The sequence below is a fragment of the Chiloscyllium punctatum genome, chromosome 5 (assembly GCF_047496795.1).
Source record: "Chiloscyllium punctatum isolate Juve2018m chromosome 5, sChiPun1.3, whole genome shotgun sequence".
NCBI classification, from domain to species: Eukaryota; Metazoa; Chordata; class Chondrichthyes; order Orectolobiformes; family Hemiscylliidae; genus Chiloscyllium; species Chiloscyllium punctatum.
This window is the reverse complement of record NC_092743.1, coordinates 139,652,209-139,670,715: the sequence shown is the minus strand read 5'-3', so window position 1 is coordinate 139,670,715 and position 18,507 is coordinate 139,652,209. Positions and strand designations below refer to the sequence as shown.

Genomic DNA, 18,507 nt, shown 5'->3' with positions numbered 1-18,507 from the left:
CCTCACATATCTAAGAGTCCTCCAAACATCACCATTTGTGAGCAGGTTAAGAAGGTATCTGAAGTGTGTGCTCCCAAATTGAACACCTTCATACGTATAAGAATGGTCATAATTTCTTGTCAAACTAAAGGCGAATTTAATACACCATTACGAGTGTGCAAATTACCCAAGTTCTGGGAAGGAAGGATTAAACCATGAGTTGGATAACTTTAATTGCTGCTAGCCTCATGAAAACAACAGCTCACTGTCAACTTTCCTTAGAGTTTTGAGGAATTAGATTTGTGCATTAAGTATCAATGGAGACGTCATTTCATCTTTAACAACTGGCTTCACCAATCAGAAGTATGCAGTTTTCAATGCAGAAAACATAAAATATCTTTTTCTCCCACTTACAAGAAAATGACTAGCAATGAAATTCCAATCTTCTGTACCATGTTCCTCTACCAACTTCTTTAACTTCTCATCCTGTATAGTACAAACAAGAGAAAATATACAGCATTCATGTTAGTTGATTAAAACTGCAAAAGGTCTTAACTGAAACTAACAGTCAAACATTTTAACTTATTTGGCCAAAAACATCCATTAATTGGCTCAACCATGAAAATACAAATGATTATCACATTAAAACTTTTAGTACCTCAACGATTTATCTTTACTGTAAAATTAGATTTGAACAATTAAATTATTTCTATTGGAAGTTTGATCCTATAATTAAACATGACCATCATATTTAGCATTGAGTGAGTTAAATGGGATATCGTAAAAGAAGGTACAGTGCTCATATTCTGAAAGGACCATTCAGATTTACCTCATCAGGTATCCATTTAACTTTGTTACAGAGCTTCTTTGTACCTTTCTGTTGAGGCATATCATAGTCACGATCTTGGAACAGATGTTCATCATCATCATCTTCACTGTTTTCAAAAGATAGATGTTCTTGCATTATTATTTTACACATTGTTATTAGAACATTCAAGCCTATTCAGGTGCATATTAACAATAATTAAAATTAAAAGTACTCAGTTTCACCTTCCATCCCAAAAACTGTATTTACAAAAGAAGAAAAATGTGAATAAAAAAAGGTCTTCAAAAAAAAAGGTCTTCATAAAAAGTTTTAACACAAAATCGTTCAAGATTTTTGTCTAAGCCACGCAAGTGTGTGCCTTAAAGCCAGGTATAGTGTTTACATCCCTGACTCTATTAATTTGCAAATATCTTAACTCACTGATACTAAATGTGTTAATTTAGGTTTTATCCATAAACAATGCAAACTGTGAAGTCTTTCTAACCTCCAGGCAAATACAATTCAAATAGGACAAACTCGGAAACAAGAAATCAATATAATCTACTCAAGAAAACAAATGCTTCATTCAAATTATCCACATTATGCACAAAATTCTTTCCTAACATTGCTTACTTCAGATGCCTAGATAATTCACTTATGTGAGGCACAGAAAGAACTGAACTGTTAGTAGTAGATTGTAAATAAAGTTTCTTAGGGCGCAATTTTCCACTTTTGAAACTGTGCAGGGACAGCCATACTAAGTGGAAGCTAACCTACTGAGCAGCAATCGACTTGTTATAGTTGACAGGCAGAATTTAGGTATATTTCTCTACCATAGGCCCCAACACTGGGATGCTAGATTGCCAGAAGCTGCAATCTGGAGGCTAATCAAAGCTTACAAAAGGAGTAAGTGACAAAAAAAGCATTTTTTTTCCCCTTGTCGCAGAGTCAGAGACCCCCCCCCCCCCCCCCCCACCTGCCGTCTGTGCCTCCGATAACCTTCACATTGGGATAAATGAAGCACTTCCCCAACTCCCAACCCACCAGTCAGGTCATCCTAACAGAAAACTAATCATCTTTCTGAGCTGCCGGGAAGGTAACTGGAAAGGTGACAAGATGAGGCAGTTAAGAAGCACGGTGGCCCAGTGGTTAGCACTGCTGCCTCACAGCACCAGCATCCCAGGTTCGATTCCAGCTTTGGTTGAATGTCTGTGTGGAGTTTGCACATTCTCCCAGTGTCTGCGTGGGTTTCCTCCCAAAGTCCAAAGATGTGCAGGTCAGGTGAATTGGCCATATTAAGTTGCCCATAACGTTTGGTGCATTAGTCAGAGGGAAATGGGTCTGGGACGGTCACTCTTTGGAGGGTCAGTGTCTACTTGTTGGGCTGAAGGGCCTGTTTCCACACCGTAGGGAATCTAATCAAATAGATGAGGACACAACAGCATAACTAGAGCATAACACATTTGTATTCCAGCCTTCTTGAAATTAATGTCAGCCTTTATTAGCTTTGCAATTTGTCCGCTAGGACAACTAAAACTCTGCTCCTGCATGGTTCTCAATTCCTTTCCATTAAGAGCATATGCTAATTTGTTTTTCTTCTTCATGTTGAACTCCATGTCATAATTTTAACTTTGGAATCAAAATATATCCCTTTGGAATTCCTAGTTCCAATCTACACAACTTGTTGTGCCTCCAAATTAGTGTTACTGACAAACTTGGATAAGCAACTCCTTATTCCTTCTACCAAGTCATTAATACACATTATGAGAAATGAAGGCTCCAACTTGTAACCCCAGGGAATAATGGCTGTTCACACCATTCAGGGAATACTTTTTTCACCCCCATTCTGTTTCCATATTATATATTTTTAAAAATACACAGCAATCTCCAGGCGCAGTCTACCCTACACAGCGTAAAAGATCGGTGGGCACATGATAACATCTGGGCACTTGTCTTATTTGCATGTTGAGCTCTTAAGAGATACCATTCAAAGGTGATAACACAACATCCACTCCCAACCCCCCTACAAAAAAGATAGTTGTTGTATGCTATAGGTGGAAATACAACCATTGGGTAATAGCAAAATTAGAGTTAGAGATAGCAAAATTTACAAGTACAGGAATCTCAGTTCATAAATCATTTCATTGCTCTGACAACTCCTCCAGATTGTGTAACCTTCTTGGCTTGCAGATGTTTTACCAGTAGATTGTTCAATGTCCTGATATTCCATCACATTATCATCAGCTGGGTGTGTTCTTGTGCGATCTCAATGCACAGATCAGTATATTGTACACTTCCCTTAGGTGGCTACTGTTCTTCCATTGCTGTTTGATAGAGACTTTGTATGACCTGACCACTCTATGCATATGAGAAACCTCTGCAAATAACTATGCCCCCATTATAGGGTATGTCACACTGACGTATTGTCCTATGCAAAGTTGAAGTTGTTCTGCATTGCCTGCCAGTCATGCACCAACCTCCCTTCATTGAGCAGGATGTCCTGCACCTCAAGAGAACTTGAATAAGTGATGCTTTCACTTATCCTCTGAACAGGATCTCTGCCGATGAAAGTAACTCTACATCCAGAGGTGTAGCTCTGAGGTGTAATGGGACAACGCAAGTCTTGGTTTAACTGTCCTACACTTCAATAAAAAGTGATTTAACAATATAAACCATTTGCTGCTTGATCAAGGATAACAATTTTAATAGGGAGAGCCCATGATTTACACCCCATCCAGTGCACGTATTCCCGAAAAGGTCTTTATTATGCTGAGGTGCATTGTCAGAAGTTATTTCTTTAGGTGCACCAAACAGACTGAATTGGCTGCCATAGACGTGACTGAAGTGCTCCTTACCTGTCTGAAGACTGGAAATGTGGAGAGATAATCAATGTCTAAAATTATGTCGTCCCCATTTATGGTAAATAGGTCAGTCGCTACTTTGGAATCAGGAACTGATGGAATCTCACAACTTGTGGAGGTTCTCCATATTACTGTGGCTAGTATCTGTGACTTGCCTCACAGTTAAAGATTTCTTGTATACTGCATCTCTGAGGTACAATAAAGCGTTACCTTTGAAATTTCCTTTGGCATACCTGGAAGGTTTCAGGTACAATCCTGGATAAATGAAATGCATGTATCCTTAGTCTCTTCTGCTGCCACCTAGTGATCTAATAGACGATCACCAAGATGAGATTGTGACTTGGTTGTCCTGCCTCTGTTGATCCACTTCTGACTACCAGTTAAAGTATGTTATTTTCATGCCAAATTGCCATGACTGCATTACATCGGTACACTAACAATTCAAGAAATTGATCACACATTGTAGACAATTATCGGTTTTATCTATGAGTTCCAATAGCGTTGCTGCACATTTGCCAGAATTTGTACTGGTAGGATATTTACTGTCATACCAATCTTGGTTTTGAGCATGCATTTGCCAATTTAATTTGGGCAAGTAATGTTGAATGTGGCAAAAGTTTCCAATTGGTGGAAAGCATGATCATCTGGTTGGAAGTTGCTCCACTCTGGGTTTTGACTTGGGTCTGGATTTCTTTTCTGTGAATTGTATGTATCAGCATATCTTTATATAGGTCTGCGGTGCATTCCATGCTGCTACTATGATACCACCGTGTCAGTCTTATGTTTGGTTGTACCCTGTAGCAGGCTGTAGTTGCACCTTTAGACCCAAGTCAAAACCCAGAGTGGAGCAACTTCCAACCAGATGATCAGGCTTTCCACATTATGAATAATGGATAAAGTCAACCAACTGGAAGCTTTTGCCTCATTCAACATTACTTGCCCAAAGTAAATTGGCAAATACACGCTCAAAACCAAGATTGGTACGACAGTAAATATCCTACCAGTACAAAATCTGCTATTCAATGTTCTTGTAAGTGGAATGCCTTGCCTGGAATGCAGGAAAGCTTTGCGATGGGTGCGATAGACTGCACTTGTCACACAATTTATTTGTTTCGTACATCTGGACTGCAATAATCAATAATGTGTGCAGTACCTAAGCTTGCAAGTGTTGTTTTCTGACTATGATGGTTTCAAATTTCATGCCATCTGCTTGCATTGAATCATTGCAATGACCTTTCTACTACTTTCTGGTCGTTTTAGAAGTCTGAGGTATCAGATTTGTTCTGTTTTCTGTGCACAGGACAAATCTGGGTAATTTACCATTGTTGGATAGATGCCAGTGTTGTAGCTCTATTGGAACAGCTCCGACAGAGGCATGGCTAGGTCTGAGCACATGTCTTCAATAGTATTGCTGGAACAGTCTCAGCCACTTCAGCATCAGCCCAGGCCTTGTTTGTTTATAAAAACCCACATGTATGCATGGCATATTTTATTTTTAATTTATTTTTCAACAATCCTTATTATAGAATTTGATCCAACTTACTAAATACTGTATACCATCTAAAGTTCAAAATGGCTACTGTTATTGCAGTTTATGCTAATTGTGAGGAAAAGATAAAAAAAACCCAGACTTTCTGGATAGCAGTGCAGCAAATACACCACCACTGACAGATTTACACTGCATTCTTATGAAAACAACTTCACAGACGCTGGTGAACAGCCCTTGACTTTAGTACTGCCTCTTCAGAGTCAGCTATCAGAGTGCCATTATACTTGCCTTTTACAGTGAGGCATTTTCATCTTCCAGTCTTAGCTCCAGCAGGGATCCAACTAACACCAAGCATGTCTCATTGCCAGGGAGTGACTATGGCTCTGGAGTTCTTGGACATATCAGTCACTACTTTAAGCTGGATGCCTGTCAGGAAAAGACCTCACAGGAATTTCTTCATGTGAACTGGGCATCACTGATTGGGTCAGCACTTGTTGCTCATCCCCTGGTAAGTGGTAGTGAGCTACCTTCTTAAAGTCCAAAGCGTATAGCCATATATTCTCACTGGATTAGAGAATTATAGAACAATCTTGGCAAGGTTAAACTAACTATCAGATATTAAAATTTCCCATATAGACATTACGCAAGGAGGCTTCCTAATAATCCCAAAAGTGAAATAAGTTATTTGCCATCTTCCATGTCAGAAAAATCTGGCGAATATTTCAATGATAAGAACAGATTTCATTACCCATTTATGTGGTAAGTTTCGAAAATAAGTCATCACATAACTATTTGTATTACAGAATGCATTCTCTAAGCATAGCCTGTTCACTTACATACTTCAACTAAACAGGATGCATGCTGTCTGCCAAAAAACCTGGCAACACTGAATAACATGGCACGAAGCACTTTTCATCCTAAAAAGTGAGAAGAAAAAATTCTTTATTTTTCGCACATTACTTGTCTTCAAAGAAAATCCAAATTTTCCAAATTATTATAAAAATTAAACATTTGATAAAAGTAACTGCCAGCCTCTGTATTAATGCTATACACTGAAAATGAGGTTACAATTTCCACATTGTGACATTGAAACATTTTTTCTACAAGTAGCAGTGTCTTCCAAACAAGCAGTGCAAGTATCCAGCACATCCAAGAACAGGAGGCTAACCAAATTTCAGTAGGCAGGGATCATTAACATATGTACATCATGGAAACACACCCTTCAATCTAACTTGTCCATGCCGACCAGATATCCGAAATTAATCTAGTCCCATTTGACAGCACTCGACCCATATCCCTCTAAACCCTTCCTAATTATATACACATCCAGGTGCCTTTTAAATGCTGTAATTGTCCCAGCCCCCACCACTTCCTCTGCCAGCTGATTCCATACATGCGTCAAGCTCTGCGTGACAAAGACGCCCCGCAGCTCCCTTTTAAATCTTTCCCCTCTCATCTTAAATCTAGTTCTGGACCCCCCACCCCAGGGAAAGACCTGGTCTATCCATGCCCCTCATGCTTTTACAAACCTCTCTAAGGTCACCCCTTCAGCCTCTGACACTCAAGGGAAAACAGCCCAGCCTATTCAATCTCTCCCTATAGCTCAAACCTTCCAACCCTGGCACCATCCTTGTAAGTCTTTTCTGAACCCTTTCAAGTTTCACAACACCCTTCCGATAGGAGGGAGACCAGAATTGCACACAGTATTCCAAAAGTGGCCTAACCAATGCCCTATACTGCAGCCAGGCAGTCTGCTGCAAACGGCAGAAATTCAGCAAGTCTGCAGGTTGCTGTCTTTGTTCCAAGGTAAAAAAGTGGGAAAAGGCCAGGCATGGTTGATTTGAACTGCACTTGCTAACTCTACAGGACCACTCCTGTTCCTGTTAGCCCCACAAAGCTTGCTCATCAGTAGTCTGGCTAGGTCATTGTGAGAATGTGTATTGGGTATAAGCAAGTAGGGAAAGAGTTAAGTTCTGAGTTTTGTGAAACAGCAGGTTCAGCTGAGCATGATTCAGATCAGATAAGAATGTGCAGTTAACAATGGGGTGCTGGAGGCAAGGATAATGGGTTAACAAGGTGGAAAAGCATTAATTATGTAGAACTATTTAATAATATTGGAATCATTCAGTATGTAAGGTCAGTTTAACAAGGTTGAAAAGTATTAATTATGTGAAGCCAGTTAAGGTTAAGATCATTCATTGTGCAATAGCAGATGATTTAATCTTTACTACTGACACTCGCTGATTGTAATGGTCACCCAGTCAATATGCATGTTGCCTTATCTGGATGCTCTGCCCTGTAAAATGATTCATTACGAATCTGCCCTGTAAAATGATTCATTACGAATCTGCTGTTTTAGAGAAGACTGAGAATTCACATCTTTGTGGACAGGGCAATTGTTGTCTCTCCCTCCAGGGCCTGGAATAAAGATGAAGGAGGTAAAACTTTACTGTGTCTCTGAGCATTTTGTTTAGACTGAGGTGGGATTGGGATGACAATTGTAATTAGGACAATTTTGACAGTTGTGGCGCTGCTTTCCTGGTTAAAATATAAACATAGTTTCATGGCTAAATAGGAGCAGGAATAGGTCGATTTGCCCTGAAAGCTGTGTATCATGGCTGATTTTGACTGTGGCTTGACTTCTACTTTCCTGCTTATTTCCCTGTGACCTTTGAACTTCTCATGAGGGAACAACTAGTTATCACCTACTGTCAATTCCCTCAGAATCATCATTAGATCACCTTTCAGTCTTCTAAACTCTAATGTGCACAGGCTGAATCTGCTTCAAAAGCCAAAAAAAAAGACATCCCTTCATCCCCGGAGTCATTCCGATGAACTTTCTCTGAACTGCCTTAATACAAATAATCTCACCAAACTTGCACACAATACTCCAAGTGCAGTTTCACCAACATCCTATCAAGTTGGAGCAAGATTCCCTCTTGCAAAAAAGAGCAAACAATCCAATTGCCTTCCTAATTACTTGCTGCACTTACACGCTATCCTTTTGAAATTCTTTCACAGGGACACCCAGATCTGTTGATACTACAAAATTATGCAGTCTTTTTCATTTAAAGAATATTTCTATTTTTCCTGCAAAAGTGGATAAGATCATATCTTCCTAATATGACAAAATTTTCGACTATTCATTGATACTACTTATTATCCCTAACTGGATCATTTTTAGCCCCCTCACGACTTGCTTTCCTATGCATCTTTGTATCAGCAGCAAATTTGGCTAAAATACAATCAGTGCCTTCACCAAGTCATCAATGTAGATTATAAGTAGATAAGGTCCAAGTACTGAACCCTCTGGAACAGCATGAGATTTGCCTACCTGAAAATGAGTGTGGTGCTGGAAAAGCACAGCCGGTCAGGCATCAGAGGAGCAGAAGCATCAACATGTTGAGCGATAAACTCTTCATCAGGAAAATTCCTGATGAAGAGCTTATGCTTGAAATGCCGACTCTCCTGCTTTTCCAGCACCACAGTCTTCGACTCTGATCTCTAGCATCTGCAGTCCTCACTTTCTCCTATCTGAAAATGTCCCATTTATTCCAAATGTCAATTCTCTATCTGTACTAAATTATCCCCAACACCATGAATTTTTGTTGTGCCATAGGCAAGGTATGACATGACATGAAATGCCTTTTGGAAATCCTAATACAGTACATCTATTGATTTTCCACCTTGCTCATAACACATCCTCAAGGATGAAATTGGTCAAATGATATTCCACTTTCAGAATATCATGCTGATTTTGCTGTATTGCATTATGATTTTCTAAACATCTTGTTATTTCCTTAATTTTAGTTATTGATAAATAATTTGATAATCACTTCCTTAATAATTGATTCTAGCATTTTCCTGATAACTGATGTCAGGATAAGTGACTTGTAGTTTCCTGCATTCTGTTTGTTGTATTATTCAAGAAAATCAAAGAACAAAGAAAGTTTACAGCCCAGGAACAGGCCCTTCGGCCCTCCAAGCCTGAGCCGATCCAAATGTATTGTCACTACTAAATATAATGATGCTATATTTGCAGTTTCCAATCCAATGGAACTTTCACAGATCTACAGAATTTAGGAAAGTTACAACTAATACAATAACACACACTGCAATAATTTATCTTAAGGTCACAAGTTCAGACTGTCAGGTCCAGACGACTTTTCAGCCTTTAGTTCCATTAGTTTTTCCAAGTACTTATTTTCCAGTGATCATTGTTTTAAAATGCCTGCTCCCCTGTTGCTTATTGATTTTCTATTACTAAGGATATCTTGGGTATCTTCTACAGCGAAATTGATACAAAATACATTATTATTATAATCCCCTCGTTTCATCTTCTAAGGGACTAACATCCATTCAGCTACTCTTTTCGTTTTTATGCACTTGTTTGCTAGTTTTCCCTCATACTCCAATTTTCTACTGTACATCATTTATTTCAAATTCATACTATTGTTAAGTTCTTTAGTTAGCTAAAGGGATAATAAATCCATTTTGAAGGGCCTATTTCCTTGCTCAGCATTATAAAATAACTCCTTAAGAATTTGTCATTGCTCTGTACCAGGCTTGTCCAGCAGGGACAAACAGTCCTATTGGTCCAGACTGCCCCACCAAGGAATGCTACAAGACTGTGAAAGCTTCCAAGTGAGGTCATGTGGAAAATTTTGCAAAGTGATGCTCCACCAATTAAAGGCCATTTCACACTCACATTTGCTGCTGACAGGTTCACTGTGCAAATATCCTGGCCTTCATTCGGTCTGAGGCCTGAGAATGGCAGCGAGTCTGTGGGAGGAGAGAGGGAAGACTGTTAGGGACAGCATGCCTCATGGGATGGCGATGGGTCAGGGAACACTGATGCAAGTGGGAGGCAATGAGCAAGCACCTGTTCATTCATGAAGGAATCAGTAAACATGCGTGCGTGCACAAGTGGGCAGGCATGCCTGAGGAAGTAAGAACAGTGTGCACTCATGGGGCTGGATTACGCAACCTGTAAGTGCATGGGGAGGTATCAGCGTTGTACATATAGAGGGCAGTGGTTGCACACATGGCGTAGGAGGAAAGGAAATGAAGCGTGGGCAGGAAGGACGGAGCCAAAGGGCCCATGTGTGGGAGGGGGGAAGCAGGTGTGAATATAGGCAGAAGGGAGAGGAGGAGAAGTGAAAGCAACATTTGCTTGAGGGACGAAGGGAAGAAGAGTGGTATACAAAGAAATGAGAGGGGTGGGAGCCATTGAGGGAGCAAGTTCCTGGGCAAGGGAGGAGAGGGCAGAGAGGATATGTGGAGTCGTGCCAGTGCACCAGGGATGGAAGGAGGAGAAGACTGCAGCAGAGATGGGGGTGGGAGGGGTGTGCATGAACAAGAGGAGGGAATGATGAGTATGGACATGTAGGAAAGGTGGAAGGTAGGCACGTGTGGGAAGATCACATGGTAGGGGTGCACACACACAGTTGGGAATCAGAAGACTACCCACTTGAGAAGAAGGTGTAGTTTGGATACGAGCATAACAGGTAGTGAGAGGGCACACAGGAGGGAAGTGAGCTCGGGAAGAGTGGGGAAGCACCAGGGGGTGGAGGATGGTAAAAAAGGCCAAGGCATGAGGCCAGCAAACTCGCAGCATCTTAACGAGGCAAGATGGTGGTAATGTCACTGGCCTAGTAATCCAGAGGACTGGTCTAGTTTGCTGGGAAAATGGCTCTGAATCTCACTTTTGTAAATGGTAAAACCTGAATTCAATAGAAATATGAAATTAAAAGATAATCTAATGTCAACCCTGTTACCATTTTGATGCCCTTTTAGGTATTGACATAACTCCACCCACAACTAGCCTCTGAAATGACTCTAACAAGCCAGTCAGTTCAAAAGCAATTATGGACGGACAATAAATGCTGGACCAGCGGTGATGCCCACATCCCAAGAATTAAAATAAAAGAAAATACTTCACACCGACATTTTTTCCTCCTATCACCTTTGCCTCTTTTGCCAATTACTTTAAATCTGTGTCCTTTCTTACTTGATCCTTTTAGGAGTGCTCTGAACAGACACCTCATGGCTTTGAATACCTCTATCAAATCTCTTTTCAAAGTTTTCTCCGAGGATAACAGTCCTAACTTTTACATCCAACCTCACTTGCTGTTAAAATCAAGCAAAAATGAGCAAGCATTATGTCACATGTGTGTGGCATAGATAGGATTCTGCTAACAGATGGTGAGGTGTCCACAGTTCAGAAGATCAAAGACATTTGAGACACCACTGATCTTCCGGTTTCTAACTCTCCAGTTGTCAGTTACTATCTCTGTGAAAAACCCAATCACCTTTTGTTTTCTCCATATTTAGTACTCTCTTGTCTCACAATAAGGGAAAGAACAGGCCAAAGAGGGATAGTAACAGCATACATTCATTTGATGGATAGAGTGCATTGGATGAGGATGATTATCAGGAAGATGCAAGATATTGCATAGGGCTGAGGGAGAGTGGTGGTGGAGAGAAAGATGGGGATGTGAGGAAGAAGTGCAAAGAAAAGGAAGAGCCTCACATTCACTTGAAAAAACAGTGGGAAAGACTCTGGGTGTTGGTGAACATGCAATTATACACATTTTCTGACTGATTAGGTATTAGAATGTTTACGGCACTGAAAACAAAGGAAAACACTATACTCCTGCTGATGTTCCAAATTACCTCTAGTCATGACTGCTTTGTAGAATTGTTAGAGAAAGAGTATTTGGCTCACACTGCTACCATAAATGTGTCGAAGGAAGATACTATTAAAAATGGAGTACTTGGGCAGCATGGTGGCTCAGTGGTTAGCCCTATTGCCTCAGCGCCAGAGACCTGGGTTCAATTCCATCCTCAGGTGACTGTGCAAATTCTCCCTGCAACTGCATGGGTTTCTACTCGGTACTCTGATTTCCTTCCAGAGTCAAAAACGTGCAAGTTAGGTGGATTGGTCATGCTACATGTCCAGGATGTGCAGTCTAGATGGATTAGCCATGGGAAACGCAGGGTTACAGGGGTAGGGTAGGGGGGTGAGATGGTCTTCAGAGGGTCAGTGCAGACTCTATGGACTGAATGGCTTGCTGATAGACTGTAGGGTTCTATGATTCTATGACAGCCTTGAATCTACCTTGACCGTTTTCTCTAAATTGTCTTTGGATTGGATGACCACATTACATAACATCTTAACCACCACTCATTTTCAGGTTTCCAATCCTATCCAGTATCATAGTCATTCCTCACTTACCTCAGTAACATTAGTCATAACTTAAACAATATTCAAATAGATACAAATGCACAAACTTCAATATAAATTGTCCGTTACTTAACACATTGAATACTTTAAGCTAGTTTCTCAAGCACCATCTGCAAGTTCCCCTCAACATCCCAACTTAGAAACAAATCACAGTTGGGTCAAAATACTGAAACTCTCATAATAAGTGCTGTTGGAGTACCTACACCATTATGGCTGCAGCGATTGAAGGTACCTTACTAACATCTTAAAAGACAACTGGGGATGTGCAATACATACCGGCCCAACCAGTGAAGCCCACATCATATGAATCAATCAATTTAACAAAAAAACTTTGTTCTTTCCTAAAGATACCATGCCTACCTTATGTTAAGCCTAGATCAATACTTAATATGCTAACTTTGAAACAAACTTCATTACTTTTGTTTAAACACTATGTAAACATTATTTACTGTGGAAGCAATGATTTATATTAAGTGCAACTTCAAAAGACACCAAAAAACATCTCTATCCAATGCATATTCAGGCTTTCAGAAATCAAAATTCATAACTGCTCCATTCAGGATGCAAAAATGGTTTATTGTTTTCAGGAATGTTACTAATATTTTCCAGAGTTGTTAACTAGAAATTATATCTCCACTCAAAAATCCTATGCGATTTTGTTCTGTTGCACAAATTAAATGATGTGTAAGATGTAGAACCTTTGAAATGGGTTAGGAAAATAATCTACATAATGGTAATCGAACCAAAAAGTTTTGAAATTTTCAAAAAAAAGAATTTCAATATATTTTACTTCATTGGTGCTCCTGATCATGTGCAGTCCTTGTCTTCTGATAGCTGTTCTATGGAGTAGCTCCCTCATCTTTACTGATTCTGTGGCTTGGCATTTCACCCACCTACGATCGACTTGGCTTCACTACCCACAGACATTAGCTTTCCCCTACTCCTTGTAAACTGCTGATATACAGTTTCTTAGTTCTGACTTCATGGAAGAATCCATGTGTGTCGTGGCTATCAGCAAGTTGCTGGATATCCTGTGCTCTCTCCATGCTCTGTCTGTTCTTTAGACTATGGGGATTTTGTTGGACTTGTCTGTATTCTTGCATTCTTCAGCTTTTGGTGATGTTTCAGCCTTGTGCTTGTAACTTAGTAGTTCTCGGACCTCCCGATCATTCTTGTCAAACTAGTCTTGATATTTTCTGGTAGAGAAATCTAGAGTCTTCTTGCAGGTGCTGTTACAATGAATTTGAGGAGGAACTGCATGCTGTGCACATTCTGTAATTCCTGTCGACTGACTGTCACCACATTGGCTGAGAAGTACCGACTCCTCAGTCACTGAAAACACTAAGACTCTAAATGTGATTGTACTTATATAGCATAGCACCATCTGGTGACTTCACAAAGTTTAAAATTACATAGCACAGCAAATTTTCTGAGACACTTCAGATGATAGACTTGAGTAATATGACAAACATTGTTTGGTTGAAGCAATAATCAAGCATAGAAACAGGCTCTTCAGCACACCAAGCCTTACCTAGACCCGCTATTTATTGGCCCATACGCAGTTTCTATCACTCTGATTGCCTCCCATTTCATGTATCTTAAACATTGCTAATGTGCCTACTTCCACCACCTCCACTGGCAATACATTCCAGGCACCCACCACCCTGCATAAAAACCTATCCCTGCACTTCTCCCCTAAACTTTCCCCCTTCACTTGAGCCTGTGCTCTCTTGTAGTTGACCTTTCCACCTAGGGAAAAGCCTCTGACTATGCACTTTATCTATGCCTCTCAATTTTGTAGACCTCTATCAGGTCACTCCTCAGTCTCCCTCTTTCCAGTGAAAACAATCCAAGTTTATCCAACCTCTCCTCTTAACTAAAACCCTCCAGATCTGACAACATCCTGGTTTACCTTCTCTACACCCTCTCCAGAGCATCCACGGTATTCTGGTAGTATGGCAATCAGAAATGCTTGTAATATTCCAAATGTGGCTGAACTAAAGTTTTATACACCTGCAACATAACTTGCCAAATTTTATATTCAATGCCCCAGCTGATGAGGGCAAGTGTGCTGTCTGCCTTCTTGACCATCTGATCAACCAGTTTGCCACATTAAGTAAATATTCACTGATTGCTTGGTATCTTGAGAGCAATTAAAAATATAATAAACTTAAGAAATTATAGCAACACTGAGGAAAAACAACAGAAAATGAGGAAAGGAAAAGAACGGACAACACTAGATCAGAAGATATGCATCACAAAGTGCTAAATTGCTCTGATGGGTTTTGGTAAACCTTGAAACAATGCCTTCAGCACGCTAGATTTTTAAAATTCATTCTTGGAATATGGGTCTCTGTCAAGTTTAGCATTCCTCAATTGTCCTTGGAATTATGGGACCAATCAAAGGTATGTACACACACTTATTTTCTAGTGACAAGAGCTTACGGAATTAGAGATCATTGGTAATTTACCAGAACTTGCACAAGTATGAACTGATCAGAAAGCCATTATTTATTTTATAAACGACAAGACATGTCTAAGTAACCTGATTTAATTGAGATTATTAATACAGCAGGATAAATGCAATATACTGTGCACTCTAGAAATTTGAAATAAAAAAAACACAGAAAATGTTGAGGAAATCAGCAGGTCTGTCTGCATCTGTGAAGACAGAAAGATAGTTAATTTTGAGTCTGATGTGATAAGTCAGAACTCTGAAGTTATATCAGACTCGAAACATTAACCCTAGTTTTCTCTCCATACATGTTGCTAAACTGACATGGCTATAGAATTAGTTAGATGATTGGACACAGCAAGAATAATACAAAGTGACATGATATGACATATGCCATCCATCTAGCATCATTAGCTTTTCTTTATATTACCCACAATCAGGAGAAGTAACAGTTTAATTATGTCAATTTGGATGCACACAATAAATAGCACAGGAGCATAACAATGTAAAGGTCTTTATGATTAAAGATGTATAATTTATCTTTTATTTTAGGTTGGATTGCAAAAGTATGGCATATGAGCATTTTTTAATGACAAAATCCTTCATAAAAGTAAACAAGGTCATGGTCTTTCCATGACAGTGATTTAATCTAGTACGTGACTACAAGTAAATAACTGAAAACCCAAGGTGTTAAATGGAAAAATGTTTATGTAATATATGCGTTTTATGACATATAGAGTTAACATACAAAGCAGTTGGATTTATTTACATTTCAGAAGAATCAAGGATGAGCAAGTCTTTTTTAAAAAAAAACAAAAAGTTCAGAAGACACTAGTTTTGAGTTTACAAACCAGTTTAGTTCCTCTTCTAGAAACACATCAGAAAACAAGCTACTTCTAAAATTTGGTTTAAGGTATTTCAAACGCAGAGAGAGTTTAGTTAAGAACATGCAGGTTATTAGAGTTGAGAAAGTTTAAGCTATCAAATTTGTAGAAAAGTTCAGATCAACAGATTTGAAAGGACTTATTAAACTGTCTCCACAGACTATGGAAAAGTATGTGGGAGGATTCAGGTAAGTGGACTCCTAAAGAACAGAGATCGGATACAGGTAAATTAGAAACCCACCGATATTGGTAGACAAAGCAATAAATGAGCCTGAAATGGTCTCTCGTGCAGAAAAGGTTGAACGTAAGCCAAAGTAAAGTCTCATGAAGGGAAAGTTAGGGCACAAACAACCAAATGATGGGAGAAAATAAGATGAAGCAGTGAAAGTGGGTGTGAGTTCAGAATACAAATGAGATCAAAGCTAAATACTGAAATTTCAGACAGATGTGTAAAGGTGGAATAGGGTGTATGAGAAGAGGTTTGCTGTTAACATAAAAAGGTAGCAAGAAGAGTGATGGATCCCATCCAGACACATTCATGGAGACAGAAGGCGTTGTTACCTAATGATTCCCTAACATCTATCGTCACCAGGGAAGATTTTATGCAAGCCATATTGAAAGAGGAACTGAAAGACTCAAGGGCTAAAAGTTGACGAAGGTATTAATAATAGTTGCTGTACTTAATTGATAACTCAGTGGATGAGATACATGAGGATGTTGGGTGAAGTAAAAAAAAATGGAAATTACATAAGCACTGATCATAATCTTCCAATCCTCTTTTAATATGGGACTGTCCAAGAGGACTGAAGCATTTCAAATATTATAGATATTTTCAAACCAGCCTGTTCAGAGATGTAATTACACAGCTCTGGAGCAGGTGGGACTTGAACTCGGGACACTACTACACGCACCTGTTCAAACATTACACACTTCTTTAAAAGTAAGAGGGTGAGGATTAAAGCAGCAACTACAGGCCAGTCAGTTTAATATCAGTATTGAGAAATGTTTTACAAATTATTATTCTGGACAAAATTAACAGTTACTTGCTCAAGTGTGGATTAATTAAGGAAAATCAGTCTGGATATATCAAGGGCAAATCATATTTAACTAAGTCAAAAGCATTAAAAGCTGCAAAGACCTGATCATCAAGTAAGATGCGTGGAGAGAAGCAGAATTACCTGATCGGTTGAGTAGTTCTGGCATTGTGTTTAATTTTCACATCTTTTTTTAAAACTGAATCAAATTAGTTAAAGGTAACAGAGGGATTGAGGTTAACACATTTAATATGGTAGGCGGAGGTGGGTACTGCAGATGCTGAAGATTATAGTCAACATTAGAGTGGTGCTGGAAAAGCATGGCAGTTCAGGCAACATCTGAGGAGCAGAAAAATCGATGTTTTGGGCAAAAGCCCTTCTTCAGCCCCGATTTTCCTGCTCTTCGGATGTTGCCTGACCTGCTGTGTTTTTCCAGCACCACTCTAATCTAGACGTTTAATATGGTGCACATAGACTTCCAAAAGACATAAAATGTGATGTAACAGGTTTGCCAACAAAGTTAAATCCATGAGTAGTGGATACAAAGTTTGTTGAAAGACTGGAAGCAATTGATACAGGGTTCCCCAAGACCCAGTGCTATAAACCTAGTTTTCCTTGAATGAATTTAATGCCAGATTTGCGTGGATGGCACAATTTCAAAATTTAGTTGACAACTTGCTCATAGTGTGAACTGTCAGGAGGACAGAAATCACTTCAAGAGGTCAAAAGCAAGTTGATGGAGTGGGCAGATTAAACTTAACAGTGAAACCTACATTCTGTTATGAAATTCAAGAAAGAGCATGAAAATTAAGGCATAATTCTTAAAGTGGTGCAAGAAGAGAGAGAGACCTCAGGTGTATGTATGCATGCATTGTTCACACTGGTAGGGTTGATTGAGAAAACAATTAACACATCCTTGGTTTACAAATATGGGCAAAGTAAAAATTCAATCAATCACTAATCCTCAACTGGAATTTTGTCTCCAAGGGAGTGAAAGCTTCAGAGTAGGAACAGAAAACATTCAGAGCAATTCTAGGGATGAGACACCTCATTGTCCTTAGACAAAGACTATTGTCCTTAGAGGAGGTTCAGAGGTTTTTGATAGAGGTGTTCAAAATCATTAGGGATCTATGACTTGGAGGTGCCGGTTTTGGACCAAGGTGGACAAAGTTAAAAATCACAACAACAGGTTATAGTCCAACAGGTTTATTTGTAAGCACTAGTTTTCGGAGCACCGTTCCTTCATCAAACGGTTGTGGCCTAGATAGCATGGTGGGATCTGGATAGCATGGATAGGAAGAAGCTATATTCCTATTTGAGAGCCAGAGGACACCATGTTAAGGTGAACGATAAAACAACAAACAGCACAAGGAAAAACATTTTTTTCAAAACAACAACCAAGTGGCTGGAATCTGGCAAGCACCACCTAAGTGTGGTATGGTGGCAAATTCAATCGTGGCTTTCAAAAGAGTACTGGATAAATGTCCAAAGACAAAAAAAATAGACTACAGAAAAAAGGTCAAGGGGAATGGCACTAGGCAAGCTGCTCTTGTCGAGACACAGCTTGGGCAAAAGGCTGAATAGCTTCATTCCACTTTGTAACCAGTCTAAAAATCTGTTTGGTTAACTGGTCATTTCAGATAAAATTATTCACTTGAAGACAAGAGTACCAAGAATATCTCAGAGAAAAGTAACTTATCTCTGGTTTACGTGAAATGGACTTGACTTCTGTAATTTATTATAGAGAAAAATAG

General features: G+C 39.4%; 1 protein-coding gene across 3 annotated transcripts in view; it reads right to left on the bottom strand.

The window, feature by feature from the left end:
• mybl1 (v-myb avian myeloblastosis viral oncogene homolog-like 1) overlaps positions 1 to 18,507 on the bottom strand; it is a 65,597-nt gene that overhangs the window by 46,239 nt on the left and 851 nt on the right. For 2 of the 3 annotated variants that reach the window (XM_072571508.1, XM_072571510.1), the window contains exons 2-3: positions 809 to 914; positions 394 to 465 (exon numbers count right to left, since the gene is read on the bottom strand). In XM_072571508.1, the coding sequence (XP_072427609.1) occupies positions 394 to 465; positions 809 to 914 (178 nt within the window). Of the gene's footprint in view, positions 1 to 393; positions 466 to 808; positions 915 to 9,842; positions 9,917 to 18,507 lie in introns of all 3 variants that reach the window. The other variant, XM_072571509.1, reaches the window with a different exon arrangement.